Source organism: Acipenser ruthenus, chromosome 4, assembly GCF_902713425.1.
Source record: "Acipenser ruthenus chromosome 4, fAciRut3.2 maternal haplotype, whole genome shotgun sequence".
NCBI classification, from domain to species: Eukaryota; Metazoa; Chordata; class Actinopteri; order Acipenseriformes; family Acipenseridae; genus Acipenser; species Acipenser ruthenus.
Window position 1 is genome coordinate 9376280 of NC_081192.1, and position 22894 is coordinate 9399173.

A 22894-nucleotide genomic window follows, 5' to 3' on the forward strand; every position below is an offset into this window, starting at 1 on the left:
TTTTTTTTTCTTTTTGTCAATTTCTCTCTTTTATTAAAGAATACAAAGGGTCCCCAAAACAAAAGAAAGCGGAAGCAAAAAATAAATGGATCACAGGGAACAGTTCCAAAAGAAACTTAAATTTCTCTGACTCTAGATGTCCAGTCCCCTATACAAGCCCCTATGGAAAGATAGTTATTGACACTATAACAAAGACAGAGGAATAGTAATACTATAAGACAAAGAAATAGTGATACTATAATCCACACAGACCCCCAAAACACACAAAACACAATAGAAATACCTTCAAAAAAACACCTTTAAAAACATACTTACTAGTTGCTTTATTTCTTTCTTTGATAAATTACAACAAAATTAATTTTGACAGACATAATGAATAACCTTGAAAACTGGCTAAAATCACCAAATAAAATCTTTTAAAATAATGAGCCCCTCCCCATTCCCCCCAGATGGGTTCTCTATGTGTAGAATTGAGATTGCCATTCATCATTTTCCTACTGGAGTCAGGATATCAATGCATCCCCCCCCCCCCCCAATTATGAGTAATCCAAAATTACTTGTGTATGACTTTGTCTCGGAAAAAACAATTATACTCGTTACGAATATTCATTATTCATGTGTACTCGTTGCACTTGATGGGCCTATTTTGGAAACATGAGTGCTGTAGTGTATGGGGAGTATAATTTTAGGAAAGCAAGTTGGATTAACAAGAATCTCTTGCCTTTTGGAAATGAAGAGAAATGCAATCATGTTGTGCTTTTATGTACAGGTTATAAAGTGGAAGTGCCAAACAAAACACAGAAACTTCCACCATGTGCTGCAGCTGATCCCTGGAAATGCTTTAACTTTCAGCAGCAGACACCACTTGAGTGACTTTATAATGTACTTTCATTATGCTAGATATATCAAAATCTCAAATAAGGTATACAAATAATAATAATAATTTAAAAAAACTGAATACATTTAACTTATTTTATTTGTAAAACTTGTCCTGAACAGCCACAAGGTCAAAACAAAAAGAGCAAGTATCAGTAGTAAATTGATATTATACTATTTTTCAAGTGCCCATGTGGAAACCTAAAACTTCACAAGCCATGCTTAAAGAAAATTCAGCATATGAACATTCATCTGATGAACAATAACACCAGCCTTGGCTAGAAAGACCTCTTTGTTGCAAGCTGTCAGGAAGGTAAACCAAAAATATGCTATGAAGTGCTTAAGACAGGCATCCATTCACTTTGTGCTGAATACACCGTAACATAAAACCTGTTTTTCTTGTATGCTTTTGTTAATCAATAAAATGACCTAATAATGGAGGAATTTTTTTTTGTTGGTTAGAAGGACTCAATATCAAGTTTATTAAACTGCCAACCTCAGGTGTTAGCATATCCAGTTGTCAGAATGACATGGAGTCTGGGACAGTAACTTAAGCCAGCACTACTTTGTATAATATCTCTCATGAATGTGATAACAGAACTTTATGTCATGGGTTGCTTAATGTCAAAGGCCTCTTTTTGTAACAGATTACAATGCAAGATATTCAGTTCAAGCCCTGGTACTGTCTACTGCACCTTGACTACTGCAGAACAGTACCAGGGCTCCCTGCCTCTGCGATCCGTCCGCTCCAGCTCATTCAAAACTGCTGCTCAACATGTCTTTTCACTTCCTTGTTTCTTCCACGCTACACTGCTGCTCTGCTCTCTGCACTGGCTCCCTATCGCTGCTCGCATCCAATTCAAAACTCCTGTACTCGCCTATCGCTGTCTTCCCCTTTCTGCTCCCTATCTCCAGGCTTTCATTTCCCCTTACACCCCCTCTCACCCCCTCCGCTCCTCCACCACCAACAGATTACCTGTAACCCCCCCCCCTCCGTTCCCCTGCTTCCAGAGCCCGCTTCTTCTCCACCCTTGCCCCTTAGTGGTGGAATGACCTACCCACGGATATCAGGACTGCTCAGTCCCTGACCACCTTCCGGCGCCTCCTCAAGACACACCTGTTCAGACAGCAACTGTACACCTCACAACTCTCGACTATACTGGACTATATGGCACCCAATTGTACCATTACTTGCATCAGCTTGTACTTCTACTGAACTGCTCCATACTGTTGCTCTTATTTGAAATCATTCTCATCCATTTATCATACTTGCTACGTGCTCATACTGGACTTTATAAGCAAATATTTTTAATATAAGTTAACTGCTCTTAGTCGAACCCGCTCTTACATGTAATTATTTACTGTATTCTCTATTTTTTACTCTTATTTGAATTTTATCCTTTTGCTACTAATTTTCTTGTACTTTACAACTGCCCTTATCTATAAATTGATACTCTGTAATATGATATTCTGAAATGTGATACTTTACAATGTGATATTTTGTAACAATTGTAAGTCGCCCTGGATAAGGGCGTCTGCTCAGAAAAAAATAAATAACAAGAATGAGCCTCTATCCCAGCACAAACGAGTATTCATAACAAGTATGTATGAGTAATACACAAGTAATTTTGCTATTACTTGTTATTCATAAATATATATATATATATATATATACAGTACTGTGCAAAAGTTTTAGGCAGGTGTGAAAAAATGCTGTAAAGTAAGAATGCTTTCAAAAATAGACATGTTAATAGTTTATATTTATCAACAAAATGCAAAGTGAGTGAACAGAAGAAAAATCTACATCAAATCCATATTTGGTGTGACCACCCTTTGCCTTCAAAACAGCATCAATTCTTCTGGGTACACTTGCACACAGTTTTTGAAGGAACTCGGCAGGTAGGTTGGCCCAAACATCTTGGAGAACTAACCACAGTTCTTCTGTGGATTTAGGCAGCCTCAGACAGACAGACTCGATGATGTTGAGATCAGGGCTCTGTGGGGGCCATACCATCACTTCCAGGACTCCTTGTTCTTCTTTACGCTGAAGATAGTTCTTAATGACTTTCGCTGTATGTTTGGGGTCGTTGTCATGCTGCAGAATAAATTTGGGGCCAATCAGATGCCTCCCTGATGGTATTGCATGATGGATAAGTATTTGCCTGTACTTCTCAGCATTGAGGAGACCATTAATTCTGACCAAATCCCCAACTCCATTTGCAGAAATGCAGTCCCAAACTTGCAAGGAACCTCCACCATGCTTCACTGTTGCCTGCAGACACTTATTCGTGTACCGCTCTCCAGCCCTTGGGCGAACAAACTGCCTTCTGCTCAGCCAAATATTTCAAATTTTGACTCATTAGTCCAGAGCACCTGCTGCCATTTTTCTGCACCCCAGTTCCTGTGTTTTCGTACATAGTTGAGTCGCTTGGCCTTGTTTCCACGTCGGAGGTATGGCTTTTTGGCCGCAAGTCTTCCATGAAGGCCACTTCTGACAAGACTTCTCCGGACAGTAGATGGGTGTACCAGGGTCCCACTGTTTTCTGCCAATTCTGAGCTGATGGCACTGCTGGACATCTTCCGATTGTGAAGGGAAGTAAGCATGATGTGTCTTTCATCTGCTGCAGTAAGTTTCCTTGGCCGACCACTGCGTCTACGGTCCTCAGCGTTGCCCGTTTCTTTGTGCTTCTTCAAAAGAGCTTGGACAGCACATCTGGAAACCCCTGTCTGCCTTGAAATTTCTGTCTGGGAGAGACCTTGCTGATGCAATATAACTACCTTGTGTCTTGTTGCTGTGCTCAGTCTTGCCATGGTGTATGAATTTTGACAGCAAACGGTCTTCAGCAACCTCACCTTGTTAGCTGAGTTTGGCTGTTCCTCACCCAGTTTTATTCCTCCTACACAGCTGTTTCTGTTTCAGTTAATGATTGTGTTTCAACCTACATATTGAATTGATGATCATTAGCACCTGTTTGGTATAATTGTTTAATCATACACCTGACTATATGCCTACAAAATCCCTGACTTTGTGCAAGTGTACCTAGAAGAATTGATGCTGTTTTGAAGGCAAAGGGTGGTCACACCAAATATGGATTTGATTTAGATTTTTCTTTTGTTCACTCACTTTGCATTTAGTTAATTGATAAATATAATCTATTAACATGTCTATTTTTGAAAGCATTCTTACTTTACAATACTTTTTCACACCTGCCTAAAACTTTTGCACAGTACTATATATATATATATATATATATATATATATATATATATACATATATTTATACAGTGCCTTGCAAAAGTATTCAGACCCCTGACCAATTCTCACATATTACTGAATTAAAAATGGTACATTGAAATTTCGTTCTGTTTGATATTTTATTTTAAAACACTGAAACTCAAAATCAATTATTGTAAGGTGACATTGGTTTTATGTTGGGAAATATTTTTAAGAAAAATAAAAAAACTGAAATATCTTGCTTGCATAAGTATTCAACCCCCACACATTAATATTTAGTAGAGCCACCTTTCGCTGCAATAACAGCTTTAAGTCTTTTGAGGTAAGTATGTACCAGCTTTGCACACAGTGTCGGATTGATTTTGGCCCATTCTTCTTGGCAGATTTGCTCCAGGTTGTTCAGGTTGGTTGGACGACACTTTTCAAATAGTGCCACAGATTCTCAATGGGATTGAGATCAGGACTTTGACTGGGCCACTGTAGGACATTCACCTTTTTGTTCTTGAGCCACTTCAATGTTGCTTTGGCCTTGTGCTTGGGATCATTGTCTTACTGAAAGGTGAATTTCCTCCCAAGCTTCAGTTTTTTAGCGGACTGAAGCAGGTTCTCTTGCAGTATTTCCCTGTATTTTGCTCCATCCATTCTTCCTTCAATTTTAACAAGATGCCCAGTCCCTGCTGATGAGAAGCATCCCCACAGCATGATGCTGCCACCACCATACTTCACTGTAGGGATGGTGTGTCTTGAGGTATGGGCAATGTTAGGTTTGCACCACACATAGCGCTTTGAATTTTGGCCAAAAAGCTCTATCTTGGTCTCATCTGACCACAAAACCTTTTCCCACATTGCAGCTGGGTCACTCTCATGCTTTCTGGCAAACTCCAGACGTGCTATCAGATGGTACTTTTTGAGTAACGGCTTCTTTTTTGCCACCCTCCCATACAGGTCAGTGTTATGCAGAGCTCTTGATATGGTTGACTGGTGCACCGTTACTCCACTCCCAGCCACTTAACTCTGTAGCTCCTTCAAAGTGATTGTTGGCCTCTCTGTGGCTTCTCTCACAAGTCTCCTTGTTTGAGCACTGAGTTTTGAGGGACGGCCTTTTCTTGGCAGTGCCTGGGTGGTGTGATGCAGCTTCCACTTCCTGATTATTGATCCAACTGTGCTCACTGGGATATCCAAACACTTGGATATTATTTTGTACCCTTTCCCTAATCTATGCATTTGTATTACTTTATCTCTAACTTCTGTAGAATGCTCTTTGGTCTTCATTTTCCTTCAGATTCACAGCCTGACGAATGATCCTTCAACAGTGGGGATTTTATCCAGAAAATGTGACAGCAACTTTAATGGTTCACAGGTGGAGGCCGATGGTAAGGTAACTGTGTCCTCGTTAAGGCAATTTCTTTCATTGGTGTAAACTGGGAGCTTCCACAGCACAGGGATTGAATACTTATGCAAGCAAGATATTTCGGTTTTTTATTTTTCTTAAAAATATTTCCCAACATAAAACCAATGTCACCTTACAATAATTGATTTTGAGTTTCAGTGTTTTAAAATAAAATATCAAAAAGAATGAAATTTCAATGTACCATTTGTAATTCAGTAATATGAGAGAATTGGTCAGGGGTCTGAATACTTTTGCAAGGCACTATATATATATATAGGGGGGGCGCCGTGGGACACATAACAACAGGAGGTGGAGTGCATTCCTTTGAAAAGGGGCGGGGCTTACAGTGATAATGAACCAGTCACATGTCCGAGGGAGACTATTGCCTGGTGGTGTAAGGTCAGGGCAATAATTAAATCTATTTTTGCTCCTATGATGACTTTTTAACCAATCACAGGCCAGAATTTCCAAGCACTGGAATATATATATATTTGCAATAAGGACCTTATGCAATAATATTCTTATGAGGTGATATGAACAAGAGAGACCAGGGTACAACAGTAACCCAAGGTACTGTGTGGTGTCTCATTATTTAACATGATTTAAATTACATTAAAACACTGAATGCTCATACCTACAGATTGATATAAAACATAATGGATTTGTAAAAGAAAGTGTTCTGTAATATGCAAGCAAGCACAACAAAATGATCTGTCTAATGACTACTATATATATATATATATATATATATATATATATATATATATATATATAAATAAAAGGACACTTATAAGAAAATATACAGTATAATTTGAAATGCATTAAGGTGAGTAATAAACCGACTCAAAGAATTTCACAGCAAATGCTGGAATGTTTCTGTATAATTCTGTGTAAATAAATATAAAACTATAAAGAAGGGGCAACAATATTAATCCAGCTATAGGACATGTTTTTTTTATGCTGGGTTGTTTTTTGGATAATAATAATAATAATAATAATAATAATAATAATAATAATAATAATAATATGACAAGACAATATGAATTTCACTTATATAGTGCTCTTCATGCAAGCATTCCAGGGCGCTTTACAAAATAAATATAAAAAAAGCCTGTGTCTAATATATAATCCAGGTACAAATAAACAGAACAAAATAAATATGTTTTAAAACAAGATTTAAAAGATTAAATTGCGCTAGCATTCCTGGTATGAATCGGGAGCAAGATCCAAAGACGAGGTGCATTATACCTAAATACCCCGGCTCCGACAGAGTTCAAACGAATTTTAGGGACTGTCAGAAGATTAGCATTTTCCGATCTCAGGGGACGACCAGGGACATGTGAGGTCAGCAGATCTTGACGACAAGAAGGTCCAAGACAATGTAAGGCCTTATAGGTAATAAACAGAACTTTAAAATAATAATAATAGCATCAGTATTAAAACAAACTTAAATGAGATGGATTCAGGATTCATTGTATCAATTAAATATGCAATTAAAACCAAGATGAACTAAGATTAAAAAATGTAATTGTGAGATTAATTGCAATATTTTTTTTAATTGTGTGTATATATATCTATATCTATCTCTCTCTCTATATATACGATTTAAAAAATTATATATATATATATATATATATATATATATATATATATATATATATATATATCTCACACATTCTGGAAAAATAACAAACTGTTTATTTGTACAAAATAAGTAATGACAACAACAAAAATACAATACATTCAGCAAATTTATTAGAATATATTATATTTTACAAATGTCACTGAAGGTCAGTGCGGGTACTACACACCATGCCCCAAATGACATAGTATGTGCAAGCATAGCAAATGTATGAGAAGAAATAAAATTGGAAGACAATTATTATTATTATTATTATTTTTACAAAAACATAACATGTACAGTAATACTGTTAACACAAGGTAATACTTTACAACAATAAAAGAACAAGAAACGCACAATCTAAACTTTTTGTTTTGTATGTTTGGTTCTACTCTGATGTAGGCATTAAACCCTCTACATGTGTTCTACTGAAGCTCAGCTACTACAGCAATAATAAGCTGTCTGTATGCATATAGTACAATACAAATGAAATTCACAATAAAACAGTACTTTAGTGGTACTGCATGTTTGGCACTTAGTGATGTAGGGAATATGTATTTGGCTTAATAAATGTGATTATCCATAGCACGATATACCTGTTGATTTCTTTTTTTCATTGTTATCCCTTTAAACTCTTTTACAGTGATTATATAAAATCAACTATTATCATATTCTTTTAAAGCAACATTATTTTATTTAAAATGGATGTAGAATCTGTTCCCACCTCCTATATGTTTACTAACACTGGATTATCTTTCATATTATATTCACATTCTATCTATAAAGCTTCCACCTAGAAAATTAGTGCATTTAAAGTTGCTCCCCCATGTTATATTCTGAAAAACATTAGATAAAACAAGTTATATACAAAGCAATGTTGTTTCGTGACAGCAAAACAAGGCCAAACAAGTGCTTTATTTGGGGGGGGGGGGGGGGGGGGAAGCTAGAGAAACCTTGGTTTACTGAAAACACATGAACTCAATAAATACACACATGGGGGTTTCTTATGACATTCTCTAGCTGTGGCAGTTAAGTACAAACTGCCCTTTGTTTGCCCTTAGGGAAAGTTATGATCCGACGAACAAAACATGAGAGAGTTTTATGCCTTAAATCTGAAATTATAGCAGCCTTCTAATAGTTTTGAAACTCCGGCTAATCCCTCATGTTTTATACTGTAAATGCTGTTTTGTTTATAACCTTATTAATTGTTTTGTGACTGAATAGCATAAAATACAAATTCCTAAGCAAGATGTTATGAATTTGTTAATTTAGCACACTGCTAAAACTCATGGTAAGTTATATACGCCTCATATTCCACGATTCTAAATAAAGAATATTTTTAAATGTACTTCTTGTACATGTCTGGCTAAACTAATGCTACTACCACACCTTATGGCATGTAAAGGTGAAAAGGGGTCTTGCCTTATGAACGCAATGGCTACATTTACAACGGAAATAGAAGTAGCATGGTACGATTTTAGCGCTACTATTCCTGAAAAACATCTGTCTGACCCTGTCCTTTTTTATTATGATATGGGTTTATAATAAACTTAAGTACCGCGCCAGTGGGTGTGATTTTATGGTAAGTAAGGAGGTGCTATGCTGATACTTTGGCTGTCAGGCATAAAAATAACCTTGCTATAAAATTAAATGTTCATTGTGTTACAGCAGCTTTGTAAGATGTTAGAATGATATTACAGAAGTGTTAAAATTTTACTTACCTAAGAATCGTGGCCATCCAGGTTAACAGTTGTAACTGGATTGTTTTACTTGTCCCTAAAGACAGTTTAATGTATTTATTTGTTAAATGTTTCAATTAGTATTAATTGCTTGAAGTATATTTTTTGAACAATGTGCTGTTAATAAGTGTCTCACATGGTTATCACTCATCAGCAATGTGATCGTCAGTATCAATAGCTTCACTGGAATAGGAAAAACACATAGGTCACATGTTTACAATTTATCAAGGATATACAATTCTAAACTCCAAATGAATTCAATTATCAAAGACAGGTTGTAACTACTGTAATTACAGTAAGAGAAGTACCTTTGAATTAAAATGATGCAATGCTGAAGTACCGTAAGCTATACGGAGAGTTCTGCTTGGTGCTGACATGTCAGTGCTGTTATCAGCAACAGTGTGTGTATATCGATTTCATACTGTATTTAATTGATATTTAAAGAACGTACAGTACGAAAACATGAACCTGTTTTGAGATTACAGTAGAACCAGTCATAGCCATAGGGTCAAAAGTTTTGCATCACCTACAATTTTAGGATTGAGGCATAATTATAGAAAATATTTCAAAAGTGTACCGGAAGAAATAATAGTTGTACAGTATTTCATGTTAGATTTCGAAATGTTAAATTTGTCATCTTTCTGTTAAGTATATGTAAAACTACAAAGCGTTATGCAATTCAATATGTTAACGTAACATTATTCAGTAGGTTTTATTTGACTTTATGAAGCAAAATTAGTTCACTCTACGGTGATGCAAAACTTTTGGCCACAGCTGTAGTTACTTTATTGTCGTCGGGGGAGTATAAATGAACAATGTCAGGTACATCAGTGTGACAAAAACACCAAGGTATGGCACTGCACGTCTACTATGCAAAGAAAATCAGTGAAAACACAAAGCACTGGAAGACAATATTTGGTTATTTAAAAAACATAATTCCAAAAACAGTGCTTTTTCAGTTCATGTGCGTTAAACCGAGACAGAAATGGCATTAAAATAAAAACAACTACACAGAGCGTACATACAACACAAACTGGCTTTGGAAGTTGGCGAAAATGTTTTTTTTTACCTTTTTAACAGTACATTAATGATATTAACCCCTTGCTTTCTTGCATTGAACATCATTAAACTGAGCAGTTTGTTTTATGTAAAGTGATAGCATCCAAAAAGTGAAACCGAATTTTCAAAACGCTCTGTCTTTCCTTTGTTTATCTGCAGCTTAATCCATTCTGCCCTGCTAAAAGCTGAATTTTCTGTTTTAGATCCATTATAAAATAAGAATTGATCAATTTCCACCTGTCCCGTTCAGTTGGTAATAGAGGGTATCCGTATCTGTATTCAGAGAAGTATGTTGAGGAATTCCTAACAATGTATGTTTGCTTACAATGCATTAAATCAGATGAAACTGCACCAGGGGACCGCTAATATCTATCTTTTTTGTCAGGTGGCTGTCCCATGTTCTGCCTGCATATCATTCAAATATCATTCAAGACTACAGTATATAAATTATTTCATACCATGTCCACACACCCCTTTGTCATCTAAATGATTTTCAGCATAGTATCTGAATACTAGAGCATAACAGAAGGCTGGATGAAAAATTCTTGCCATTGCCAATTTAAATTAATAAGCAAAACTTAAAAGTGTGATTACTCAAAACCCTTGTTTATGCTACAACTGGCAGTTTATAAATCCATTCATTAAATGTGTTTATGAAGTAATAATTATATCACAAAAAAGACAAATAAAAAACTGTTAATTATATATACATAATATGGTACAAACACTAAAATATGCATTACAACAACATAGCAAATCTTTGACGTTCATTTAAAAACACAGATGTAGCTGTATCAAATGTATATATCAAAGAAATTAAAATTGTATATCTTAAATACAACTGAGGGTTTTGTCTGAGCAAGTTCAATACAGCAAAGCCATTGACATTGGTAAAACTGTTGTGATCCACAAAGCCCATGGACACTGGACTTGTACGGTTCAGAGGATGCCCACCAGTAACTATATTCTTTTCTACAAACGCTGAAGTCAACAGCTGTCTTACAGTAGAAAAGCTATACAGGTTTGGAAGGACACAATGGGATCTAAAGGCTAAAATAAAATCTCACCATGTTAATTCCGATTTCTTTCCCTTAAGAGTGCAATGCAAAAGTAACGTTCAATTTTGTTATTTCTAAAACAAAAAATAATAACAACACTTTCGAATACTTCAAATTCAAAAAGTTCTAAAAGAAATAGAAATTAGTTTAATTTTTATTCTCCAGAAATTTCCTACAAGATAAATTTTCTTTTTTTAATGAAAAAAAAAACGTCACTCATGCAAACATGTCAACATGTAAACATGAATCATAAAACTGTAACTGCATTTTTTTGTTTTTTGAAAGCGCTGAAAAATAGTTGCATAGGATTTTAGACAAACACTGTTAAAACCTGTTCTCTAATAAGATAAGGCACGTGATTTAAACATTTGAAAAAAAAGTTACTAATTCAGACATAAAAATGTCTATTAAAATTACCACTTACATTTACACTGTAAAATTCAAATTAGACAATAATCTTGACAATATTAAAGTAGGACCAATAAATGATCCACAAACATCTGTTACTATTGCCATTAAAAAAATGTAACATCTCTAAAAATTGTAGCTGTCTATGAGGAAATCATTCTCAAGTTAGTATCATAAGGTGGAATTAAATAGTGGATTTATAATGGCCTGATTTCAAGAAAAATACAGTTTTATTTTGTAGTTTGTTTGGGATGTTTTATTAAAATAATTAAATTGCATTTAAATAAAACCTCCATTAATAGCTCCCATATGACTAACAGAACACTTATTTAGTCTGCATCTTCTGTTTGTAACTACTGGACATACAATACTTCAAATAAAGATATACATCTTGATTAAACAGCAACTATTTCCACAAAAAAACTGCAGTGACCTTAATAGTGGATATCTTAGTGCAGTAAAATCATTTGGGGTCAGAATTTTCATCTAGTGCATTGTATTTCTATTCCAACTGCTACCATGTGCCTTATCTTATATTCCAGAATTTACCTTGAAAGCAAAGAACATAGTTTAATAATTCGAAATACGTTTCTTAGATGTCTTTGTTTAGATTATGCACATTTAGTGCAAGAAAGCAAAAAGCGATCCTTCTCCTCAGTTTTGGATTAAAATCCTGCACAGTGTAACCAGCCTTAATCCTCCTTATCTTTTTTTGTCTTATCAAGCCACTTGGCCAGTTCACATTCTTCACATAATAAGCTATCCTTCAGAAGGCAGCACTCATGCAAGCAAAAACAACCCGTCAGGCATGGTACGAGGGTTTGTAGTTATGGAGAGCCACTGGATGAAGGGTCCGAGTTAGGTCTTGTTTCTGACTGTTGATAATGAAGAGGTTGTTTTGGCTGAGTGCAATCCATCAAGCTGTAGGGCTCTGGGTAGGTTTCATTGTATCCATTTTGGAACTGGAAAAAAAAAAAAAAAAAAAATGTCACTTTGTAAAATTCTCACTTCTTACTGTAGCTGCCTAATGTTTACTGCTTTGCTCCAGGCTCCAGGCGAAATTTCACTGCCCACAACTGAACCCTTGGAGAATACATTTCACCTACAATGAAATGGATACAAAATAAATACTGATTGATTTCACAGGTGGTCAGGCTACATTCTTAATCAACTCACAGATACACAATTTTATTTTCAAATAACTTTTTTTATGTAAAACATCTATACTTTCAAACCAATATATTGGGAAGACGTTGTTGCTCACCTTGGGTAAGAATGTCTGCTGCTGTGAGGTCCCCGGACTAAACACCATTTGATTCATCTGATTTACTTGATTCATACAAGTAGATTGAGTTTCCGGCAGACACTGGTACATAGACACAGCACCCGTGTAATAGGTCTGTGAAGTAATCATACTATCCTGAGGGCTTATTCCACATTTCAGAGTCTCTGGACATGGCTGTAAACTCTCCAGGAAATCCTCCAATTCCAGTGTGTTAAAGTCATTGACTGGATAGTTCATGTCTGTAACATTAAGTGGCTGATGATGTTGAGATACTGCAGAAGGCATACTATACAGTGTGCAAGCTGGCTGAACTGTGTTTAGCTCGGTTTTATACAGAAAATCTTGGGCAGTGCCATCCACACCAAAGTAACCGTACTGCTGTAGTGCTTGCTGCTGTAGCAGCTGGGGTTGCTGTTGACAGTTTGCAGGCAGTACATTGACAGGGGCCCAAGGTGTGTTGACCTGCATGTGTTCCATTTTTTGGCAGAGCTGCTGCTGTGGGTTCTGTTGTTGAGGTTGCTGTGGATATAGCTGCTGCTGCTGCTGTGGGTTCTGTTGAGGCTGCTGTGGATATAGCTGCTGCTGCTGTGGGTTCTGTTGAGGCTGCTGTGGATATAGCTGCTGCTGCTGTTGTGGGTTCTGTTGAGGCTGCTGTGGATATAGCTGCTGCTGCTGTGGGTTCTGTTGAGGCTGCTGTGGATATAGCTGCTGCTGCTGTTGTGGGTTCTGTTGAGGCTGCTGTGGATATAGCTGCTGCTGCTGTGGGTTCTGTTGAGGCTGCTGTGGATATAGCTGCTGCTGCTGTTGTTCTGGGTGCAGCTGTGGATGTAGCTGCTGCTGCTGAAGCGTGCCACTTGGGCTCTGTACCAGTGGCTTTTGAAGAGTGCAACTTGAGAACATACAGTCTGATCTCTTCTTCAGCGATTCCTGGACATAGTTTAGGATGTCATCTGCCACATCGGTGATGTCTCCAGGGTCATCCCACTCGACTTTCAGAAACTCTTCATCTTGCTGAATAAGTTCCAGGTCGTCCATACTGATCCCAAGGTTTTTCATGAAGTTAAACAACTCGTTGCTTCTGCCATCCAAAGTATGCTCACTATCCTCTTCTCTGAAAGCATTGTTTTGTGTTACTGGCAAAATGTTATCTTGCCAGTCACTTGACATAATATCGTTCAAGTCATCTTTGGTGTCATTAAATGGGCCAGTCTCAAAAGGTATTTTGTTTTGTGCTGGAGCACAGACATAGATCGATTCATCTTGTTTCAATATGGCACCCAGGAGTGAGTTAGGATCCAAGGACTCTTGATCTCTTGCTTTGGAGGAAGCTCCAGTGGCTACTTTGCCTTTGGCCTTGGCATGCATAGGATCCGTCATTGCCAGTGGGAAAGTTGTCTCGTACAGTACAGCCTCCCCAGTAGCAAAACTAAAAGGCAGCTTTAGATTCCGTTTACGTAAGTTTTCTAACCCCTCGTTATCCCTGAGGAAAATATAAAAATAAAAAAAAACATGTATTTTTATTTACTTTTAACTCAAGCTGGAGATGGAATAGGTTGAAAACATGGGGTGCCCCTTACACACACCATTACATTCCATAAGTTACAGTATACTGAAGCTATTTCGAAGTTCCCAGCCATTTTTATGCTGGAACCTGTAATCCAAGACAGTGTACAAATTATCTCTCTCAAGTCACTGCATGAAATATTCCATGAGCTATCTACTTTTTTCAGAATTTCTCAGGCTAATCAAATACCTCAGCTGGAAAACATGTGGGACGTACACGTAAATAAAAAACAAAACAAAAAAAACCCCAGAAATTAAGATTTGCCTACCTGTGATTTAAAAAAGTACCAATTTACAATTACAAGATATCACATTATTTTTACATACAATTACATTATAAAAAACAAAACAAAACCCCCCCCAGAATTTAAGATTTGCCTACCTGTGATTTAAAAAAGTACCAACTTACAATTACAAGATATCACATTATTTTTACATACAATTACATTATTTTTTTACACATTATTTTTACATACAATTACCCATTTAAACAGTTGGGTTTTTACTGGAGCAATCTAGGTAAAGTACAGCAGCAGCGTCCCCCACCTGGGATTGAACCCACGACCCTCCGGTCAAGAGTCCAGAGCCCTAACCACTACTCCACACTGCTGCATGGATTCCTTACGTATGTACTTACGAAAGAGCTCTTTGGGTGGCAATGATATAGTCTGGCCTTCCATTTTTGTACACCAGGCGTGCGTTTGCCTGAACCCAGGCCCATCGGTTCTGTTTGGTAAGGAGTCTGAACACTGTCATGCCACTCTCTCCAGTCTTGATCACTGAAAGATGAAAAGTTACACACTGTCGTACTGCATCTATTCAGTCTGTAGTACTGCATCTATTCAGTCTGTAGTACTGCATCTATTCAGTCTGTGGGAAGCTAGCAGAGAGAAAAAACCTAAATCAAACAAATTACCTCTGCTCTGTTCAACTTAAGAATTGTAGACATTTATTACACCGTGTAACAAATTTTTTTTTTTTTTGGTTCCTGGGTAGTAAGTGTCATTTCCTAATTGCTTATGCCTCAAAAGTATAGAAAATGGCTATTATTCCCCAAAAACTTTGCTTTTGTGACCAGGGCAGTGATATTTTGAAATTTACCTATTTTCCAGAACATTCCAGATAGATTCAGCGCTGAGTAAACTTGGAGTAACTTCTAGAACTTTCCAGTTATATAAATAGTAGTATAAATACAGGGGCCTTAAGCCCACCAGTTCAGTTTAGTTCCAGCTGCCTAAGTGGATACATATCTGCATTTTTCTGAAATGGCATCAAGGTCATAGGAGACTTCAAAATGGTGGCATTCCTGATGGGTCTTGTCACAAAGACGGCCGGAGTGGGTGGCGTCAGACCAGAAACAGGAACACAAACGACAGAGAGATGGGGTTTTGGTGAGGCTGAACGCGTGATCGCGTTCAGCATTTAATAAACAGAACAGAAAATAAAAGGTTGGAACAGACAAAAACACGGGACACGGCACTTGACGCCAAAATAAACAGACAGACAAAACGGACTAACACTTAACAAACGGTGCACGGAGACACAAACAAACACGGTGAGTACAAACACTTCTAGATTATTATTTTCCTTTACTTTACGTTCTCCTTCTCTCTCACCCGTTCTCCACTCTCGAACACCCAACCCTGACTGACTAAAAATGTGCCTATTTATACTGTTGTGCTGGGATTCAATTACTAATTAATTATTCACTTGAATCCCAGCACGTGAATTAATTCTGTGCAACCCCGTGCTCACATATTACATTTAACCAGCACGTGAAGTGATTTGTGCTCTCCTCGTGCCTAAATACAAATCTACACTTTAAATACATGTGAAACACAGACCCGTTTATATCCCGTGTACCAATCTATACACCAACATTAACATACGCACGCATACATACACAAAACACACAAATGCACACAGGGGCGGGGCACTTTGCCACAGTCTCCAAGGCGGTTTTACCAAGTTTCCCTGCTATCTTTGCCTTTGGGACAGCAGGGACACCAAGGCGCACTGACACAGGCGGGACTGGCCACAGCGGACCGAGTTCTCTGTGGGGAGGAACAACGTCAAGTGGGAGCCACTGGTGGACCCCCAGAAGGTGCTGATGCCACCACTGCACATCAAATTGGGCCTTATGAAACAATTTGTCAGAGCTCTAGATAAGGAGTCGGCAGCCTTCAAGTACCTTCAAGACTTCTTCCCTAAGCTGTCTGAGGCAAAGGTCAAAGCCGGTGTCTTCATCGGACCACAGATAAAGAAGATCCTGGAGTGCAATGAATTCCCCAAGAAGCTCACTAGTAAGGAGAAAGCGGCTTGGAACAGCTTTGTCGCAGTGGTTCGGGGCTTCCTGGGCAATCACAAGGCCGAAAACTATGTGGAGCTGGTTGAGACTCTGGTGAAGAACTACGGCACAATGGGCTGTAGGATGTCCCTCAAAGTCCATATCCTTGATGCTCATCTTGATAAATTCAAGGAGAACATGGGAGCGTACTCGGAGGAGCAAGGCGAGCGCTTCCACCAGGATATACTGGACTTTGAACGCCGCTACCAAGGACAGTATAACGAGAACATGATGGGAGACTACATTTGGGGGCTGATTCGTGAAAGTGATTTACAGTATAATCGTAAATCTCGAAAAACTACTCACTTCTAAATCTTTTGTAGTCATTTTTGTATTACTTTAGTATAAATACATGTTAATTTGGATTCATATGTTGTTTTTTTCTGACTTTATGTGAACGAAAAGACACAAATTCGCCCGTTTTCTCATTGGAAATAGGTAAATTTCAAAATATCACTGTCCTGGTCACAAAAGCAAAGTTTGTGGGGAATAATAGCCATTTTCTATACTTTTGAGGCATAAGCAATTAGGAAATAACACTTACTACCCAGGAACAAAAATTGTGTTACATAGTGTTATCATTTTAATTGTATCACCATTGAGGGAATAAATGATGTACACATTGAATATTGAACAGCATTCTTTGCAGAATCCCTCATGCCCAGTGGTAAAAGTTGTGTAAAAAAGGTACCGGTGGTGGGGGGGTTTAGATGATTTTACCACATTCAACCAGAGCTACAGAGTATGTATCATTCTGAAATTCATCTACAATATGTTAAGGTTTTTTAAAAGGACTGGTTAGTGTTTTAAAGTTATACAACAAAAATGTAACATTTTATTGTCAATTGCTTTTAAATTATGCATCATGAAAGGTCTATATAAATTTAATATTTAATCTTTTTTTTATTTTTGGGACTGCTGTTGAAGTTTTGGGGTGCTTCCAAACGGGATTATACTAAATGTAAAGCCCTGTGAAATTCTTTTTATTTTTTTTTTATAATTTTTCGTTTTTATTTTTCACAAATTTAGTTTTATTTTATTTTATCCACTAAAAATGTTGTTTTATTTAGTTTTATTAGATACACATTAATAAAATAACTAAAATAGATATAAATAAAGATTTGTCTGTGTGACAAGTGGCAAGGCACAACTTTCAACAGTGAAGACGTACAGTAAAGACTGCTGTACACACTCAAAACGTCAGGCTCACCAAATGTATGTACACTAAATATTCATAACATATTCCCATATATTTTTAATTCTGACGTCCTATAAAAACTAGTACACGAAAATAAAACAGACGAAATTCAACATGAAACGTATTAGTAGGATTTGACTGTTACGATTTCCAACACACAAATAATGCATAAAATTGGCAGGTACAGTGACCTACAGGGGAAGTGCTTCCAGAGAATAAGGGCATGACCTGAGGTGAAACATACTCGCGCTCTGCAGAGACACTGAAGTCAAAACCAATGTAAGGCAAGATAACATGGATGTTTAAGGTTACATAAAAGACAGCTATACTCACTTCGTATGTGGTTCTCAGCACAATACAGCATATCGGCTGCATGAATAAACTGATATCCTGTTCCACGATAGCACAGCTCGGCCTCAGTGTAACCCAGCACAATCTTTCCTCTGCAGAACAATAAAATACAAGACGACTTTTTACAAGGCGGCAAAAAACATAAATACACAAAAAACAACTTCCAACATGATATGAAGTATTACAATCCTTTTCAAAATGTTGCATCTGTACAACACAGCAAACCTGTATAGATGTAGTGTTTATACCTTTCCCCCAACTATTGAACCTCAATACACAGCAATCCGCTTACATTGTGGTGCTGGATTGGGCTCCTCTTTTAAACATATACAGAGACATGTCAAAAGAAAATAGACACCCACTAGGTTCTGTGTGGTCCACCTCCAAAGCTCATATGCAATCTGTTATGTTAAAAGTGTTAATTCACAAACACATTTGCCAGTGGTTTAAATCCCCTTGGCTATAGTTTTCAGGTTCAAGTTCCCTCGCTTATTGAAAACATTTGAATGTAGGGTTTGTTTTCTATATTTTGAAGAAAATATAAAGGTTTATGTTCACCTTGTGAGCAAGAAACCATGTGGCTCAGAATACTAATTTGTAAAAAAAAAAAAAAACAGTGAGTATACATTTTAAAAGTGAGTGTAAAAATGATAACAAAACATTATGTGCACCACATTTGCTTGTAAGACACCTTGCTGCATAATATTGTATATCTCATAATACAAAAAAACAAGTAAACCTCTACAAGCATCCTCAGTTGCCAAGTATTGTGCACTTGAGCATTATGACCAGATGTTTCAGAATCCAGACCAAAGCTGCCTGTATTTCATTGACGCTAACCAGTATTTTCTCTCAGCTAATTGTTTCAAGCTATATAAACAAATTGGGACATTGAGCTGTGGAAAGCTGTGTTTATGCCATCAACGGTTTTCAGTCATTTGTAGCATCTTTTTTGACGAGTAACCAAAATTTCAAAGAATGTAGGAAACTATTATATTCTATCATCTTTAGAATTTAAATTAGTTAAAACAGTACAGGTTTTGCAAAATATATTTCACATTTTAAAAGTGTTATAGACCAACAAAAAAAATATATACAAAAGCTCAGTCCCAGTGATTGGTTTGGCTTGGTCAAGTCCTAGAATCGCCCAAAGGGATAGTCTGATACTCACTTGGCATCGCAAGCTGTAGGAGTAAAGTCCAGCTTGTGCTTCGTTCTGAAGATAAAGTTTCTGGTACGGATCTCAAGGATGGATGGGGGCTGCAGGGGAGTTGCCACCACAAACAAGGCCAGCTGAGGAGGGATTGTGGAACCATCTTTGGACTTCGTGTTCTGTCCGTGCAGAAACTTCAAACGACCTTGGAAGTTCAGGGCCTGAAGATTTAACAAACAAACAAAATAAAATCCATTAACACCAGAGAGACAAGAAAGAGTTGGAGGGGAGACTTTTTATTATTATTATTATTATTATTTATTTCTTAGCAGACGCCCTTATCCAGGGCGACTTACAATCGCAAGCAAATACAAATACATTCAAGTGTTACAATATAAGTCATACAATAAGAACAAGAAATACAATAATTCTCAAGTGTGACAAACCACAATTCAATAATACAGCAGATAATAGTGAAAGTTACATCAGGATATGATTAAATAGTGATAGTTACATCAGGATATGATTAAGTACAAAATACTACAGATTAAACACTTGGCAGATATTCTGAGGTACAATATTCTGAGGTACAGGATTAAATGCAGTAAAATAGGGGGCAGATAAGAGCAAAATAAAGCATATTTAAATGAAGGGTGATAGTGTCCCAGGATACAACAGAGGAGTTCTACAGGTGCTGTTTGAAGAGGTGAGTCTTAAGGAGGCGCCGGAATGTGGTCAGGGACTGGGCAGTCCTGACATCTGTAGGAAGGTTGTTCCACCACTGCGGAGCAAGGGTGGAGAAGGAGCGGGCTCGGGAGGCAGGGGAGCGTAGCGGAGGTAGAGCCAGTCTTCTAGTGCAGGCGGAGCGGAGAGGTCGAGTGGGGGTGTAGGGAGAGATGAGGGTCTGGAGGTAGCTGGGTGCAGTCTGATCAAGGCATCTGTAGGCTAGTACAAGAGTTTTGAACTGGATGAGCTGGAGCGGACGGGTGGCGGACGCAGGGAGGCCAGCCAGGAGGGAGTTGCAGTAGTCTAGGCGGGAGAGTACCAGGGCCTGGACCAGGAGCTGGGTAGCATAGTTGGTGAGGAAGGGTCGGATTCTTCGGATGTTGCTGGTTTATTATATCTTTATTATATCTTTTTTGGGGGGAGAATATAGTGAATCTATATCATATTTTGCAGCGTTGTGTTAACAACTATCATTTCAGCCCTTAAAACCTGTCTTAACCTTCACTTAAGACTGCCCTATTCAGAAATCTATCACATAAAGCTGACTGTGTAAAACTGAAAAGAGCTGCTGCAGGCTATTTTGAGGAATAAAGTTCAGCAGTCATACAGACACTCCACTAGACAATATTACAGTGAAATGCATCAAGAGGTAGTGAATCGGTACATTGTGCTGTATTTAAAAAAAAAAAAATAATAAAATAAAAATAAATAAAATAGGATTTAGGCTTAGCACGCAAAGCTATCGCAAAAATCACTTCCTGTTCCAGATGAGCTGCAGATGACCCTTACTTGAACCCAGTGAAACACCAGAAGATGAGAACCTTCTTAGATAACTAACCAGACTCCAGTGTTCAAACAGAATGTGTTGCATTTTTAACCCCATGCCCTATTAAACAAACAAGGTCACATAAACAATGACGCAGAACAGGGTTATCTATAGACTTTAAAAGCGTATAATACCCTGTAAAAATAAACATACGGTATATATTTTCTTTTTCATAAATCAAGATAACAGAAGACTTTACTCACAAGAAATCCAGAGGAGTTGTCCAGAAGACACCTTAACCTGCAGACAAAGTTTCTTTCTAAAAATGCAGAATTCTCTGGAGGAAGCTTCTCTGGGTTGTAGTAGGTGACTGGTAAGGAAAGTCCATTGTCTGCTGCTAAAACAAAAATATATAAAAAATTTGAAGAGCTGATACAATAAAGTGAGAAATGTTTTTGTATTTTTTTTTTTTAGCCTTTTAGATTTTAGAAGGAAACCATCCAGCAAAACATCTAAAAAATATGGAAACAAACGTTTCAACATATTTTGTTCTTCAGCTTGGTATCGCTTGATTTGTTTTCTCTTTTGCGGAGGTCCCACTCGTATGTAATTAATATTGAAAGCATCATTTAATCTTCTAGAGACAATTTAATGTATTCATGCGTAACCTATAAAAAGGGCCTCCAGCACAAAATCACCACCATCGCCACCACTTCTACCACACAGACAGACGTACGAAGCTGCAAACCCACAACACTTTTTAATTTACCAATGACCATGTTATTTTGCAAGAAGTAGAAAATAAAAGCACTCACTATGCACTTCATTCTCCAAGTAATGTTTGAGCAAAAGGTTATATTTTATAAAAAAATCAATTCAGCATATCACTTGCAGGGTAATAATTACAGTACTAACAAATTGACTAGTTAAAAAAAAAAAACTTTTCTCCCATTTAAGTATTTATTTATACAACATAAACCTAATGCTTCTAAAACCACGAATGCGATGTTGAACAACATTTCTTAGAAACAATAACTGCACTCCTACTATTTGGACTGATTTTATAATGATGCTCAACAACTCTGTTATCTAAGAAACACACCTGGCACAACATTTGGTGTATCATATGCTAGCATTGTATCCCTATGAACAACAGATCATCTAAAACTCTTGTCAGACGTTGTTTAGCCATCTAGATCACTCAGCACTGTCATCATGAATCTAATGGAAAACCACATTCTCTTTTAAATTGCTCATCAAGATGAACAGGCTAAAATCAGCACAGATGTTTATGGGCGGTATACAAATGACATAGTTCAGAATTAGGATGTGTCATGTTGGCCACATGAAGTATTAAGAGTGGATCTCTTTTTTTGGTAGGCCAGAGTCCTTTGAGAAATTTTAAAATCTACAAATGTAAATTTTGTATAATCAAAGGATATAATAAACCATGTTAGTATCTTTAAAAATATTGGTGACCCACTTTGGTGTGGCAAATGCTCTTCTTTAAAAGTGCAAGACTCATGGAATACCATCTTACTTCAGAGTAAACTGGCCATTACATCTATGCTTTCTGAGAACAGCTGTTCGCTATATAAAGTTCAGACAGCAAGCTGTGAGTCATGTACATGTCTTCAGATGGATAGTGTAAGACGATCTTGGGCTGATGTAAAAACTGAGCCGGCTCAGTAACAGAATCAGTCCATTTTATGCCAGCGACACCAACTGTGAGTCATAGTGAGATGTGTGTGTTTAGTTTTACATGATCCAGTATCACTTGGTCCATCATATACAAACACGGCTTGCTTTGAAATCTGACAAGTATTTCCTGTATCTTCTACCTCAGCAGAATCGACTGACAGATCGCTGCAGGTGACAACTGTGGTGTCTATATTTCTGTGGTAACTTCCCAAGACTGCGCAGACTGACAATTTGGTGTCCACATTTTTGTGGTAGCTTCTCAAGCAATGCTTCACCTATTAGGGCTACCTGGATGAAGCTATTGGCTGATTGGCTGTCTGTGTAAATTGGACATTTATAAACATCACAGTGTGGCTTTAAGCATACAGCCTCTTGATCTAATAAAACAATTATCACATTTGGGCAGAATTGCTGTAGC

At 37.3% G+C, this 22894-nt stretch overlaps 1 protein-coding gene across 2 annotated transcripts in view; it reads right to left on the bottom strand.

Annotated features, from left to right (window-relative positions):
• Positions 1-7234: 7234 nt before the first annotated feature.
• LOC117400232 (aryl hydrocarbon receptor-like) overlaps positions 7235-22894 on the bottom strand; it is a 109462-nt gene continuing 93802 nt past the window's right edge. Inside the window, exons 6-11 of one of the 2 annotated variants that reach the window (XM_033999848.3) lie at positions 21039-21169; positions 19302-19504; positions 18113-18222; positions 14872-15013; positions 12651-14151; positions 7235-12348 (exon numbers count right to left, since the gene is read on the bottom strand). In XM_033999848.3, the coding sequence (XP_033855739.3) occupies positions 12214-12348; positions 12651-14151; positions 14872-15013; positions 18113-18222; positions 19302-19504; positions 21039-21169 (2222 nt within the window). In that variant the 3' untranslated portion in view covers positions 7235-12213. Of the gene's footprint in view, positions 12349-12650; positions 14152-14871; positions 15014-18112; positions 18223-19301; positions 19505-21038; positions 21173-22894 lie in introns of both variants that reach the window. The other variant, XM_033999847.3, reaches the window with a different exon arrangement.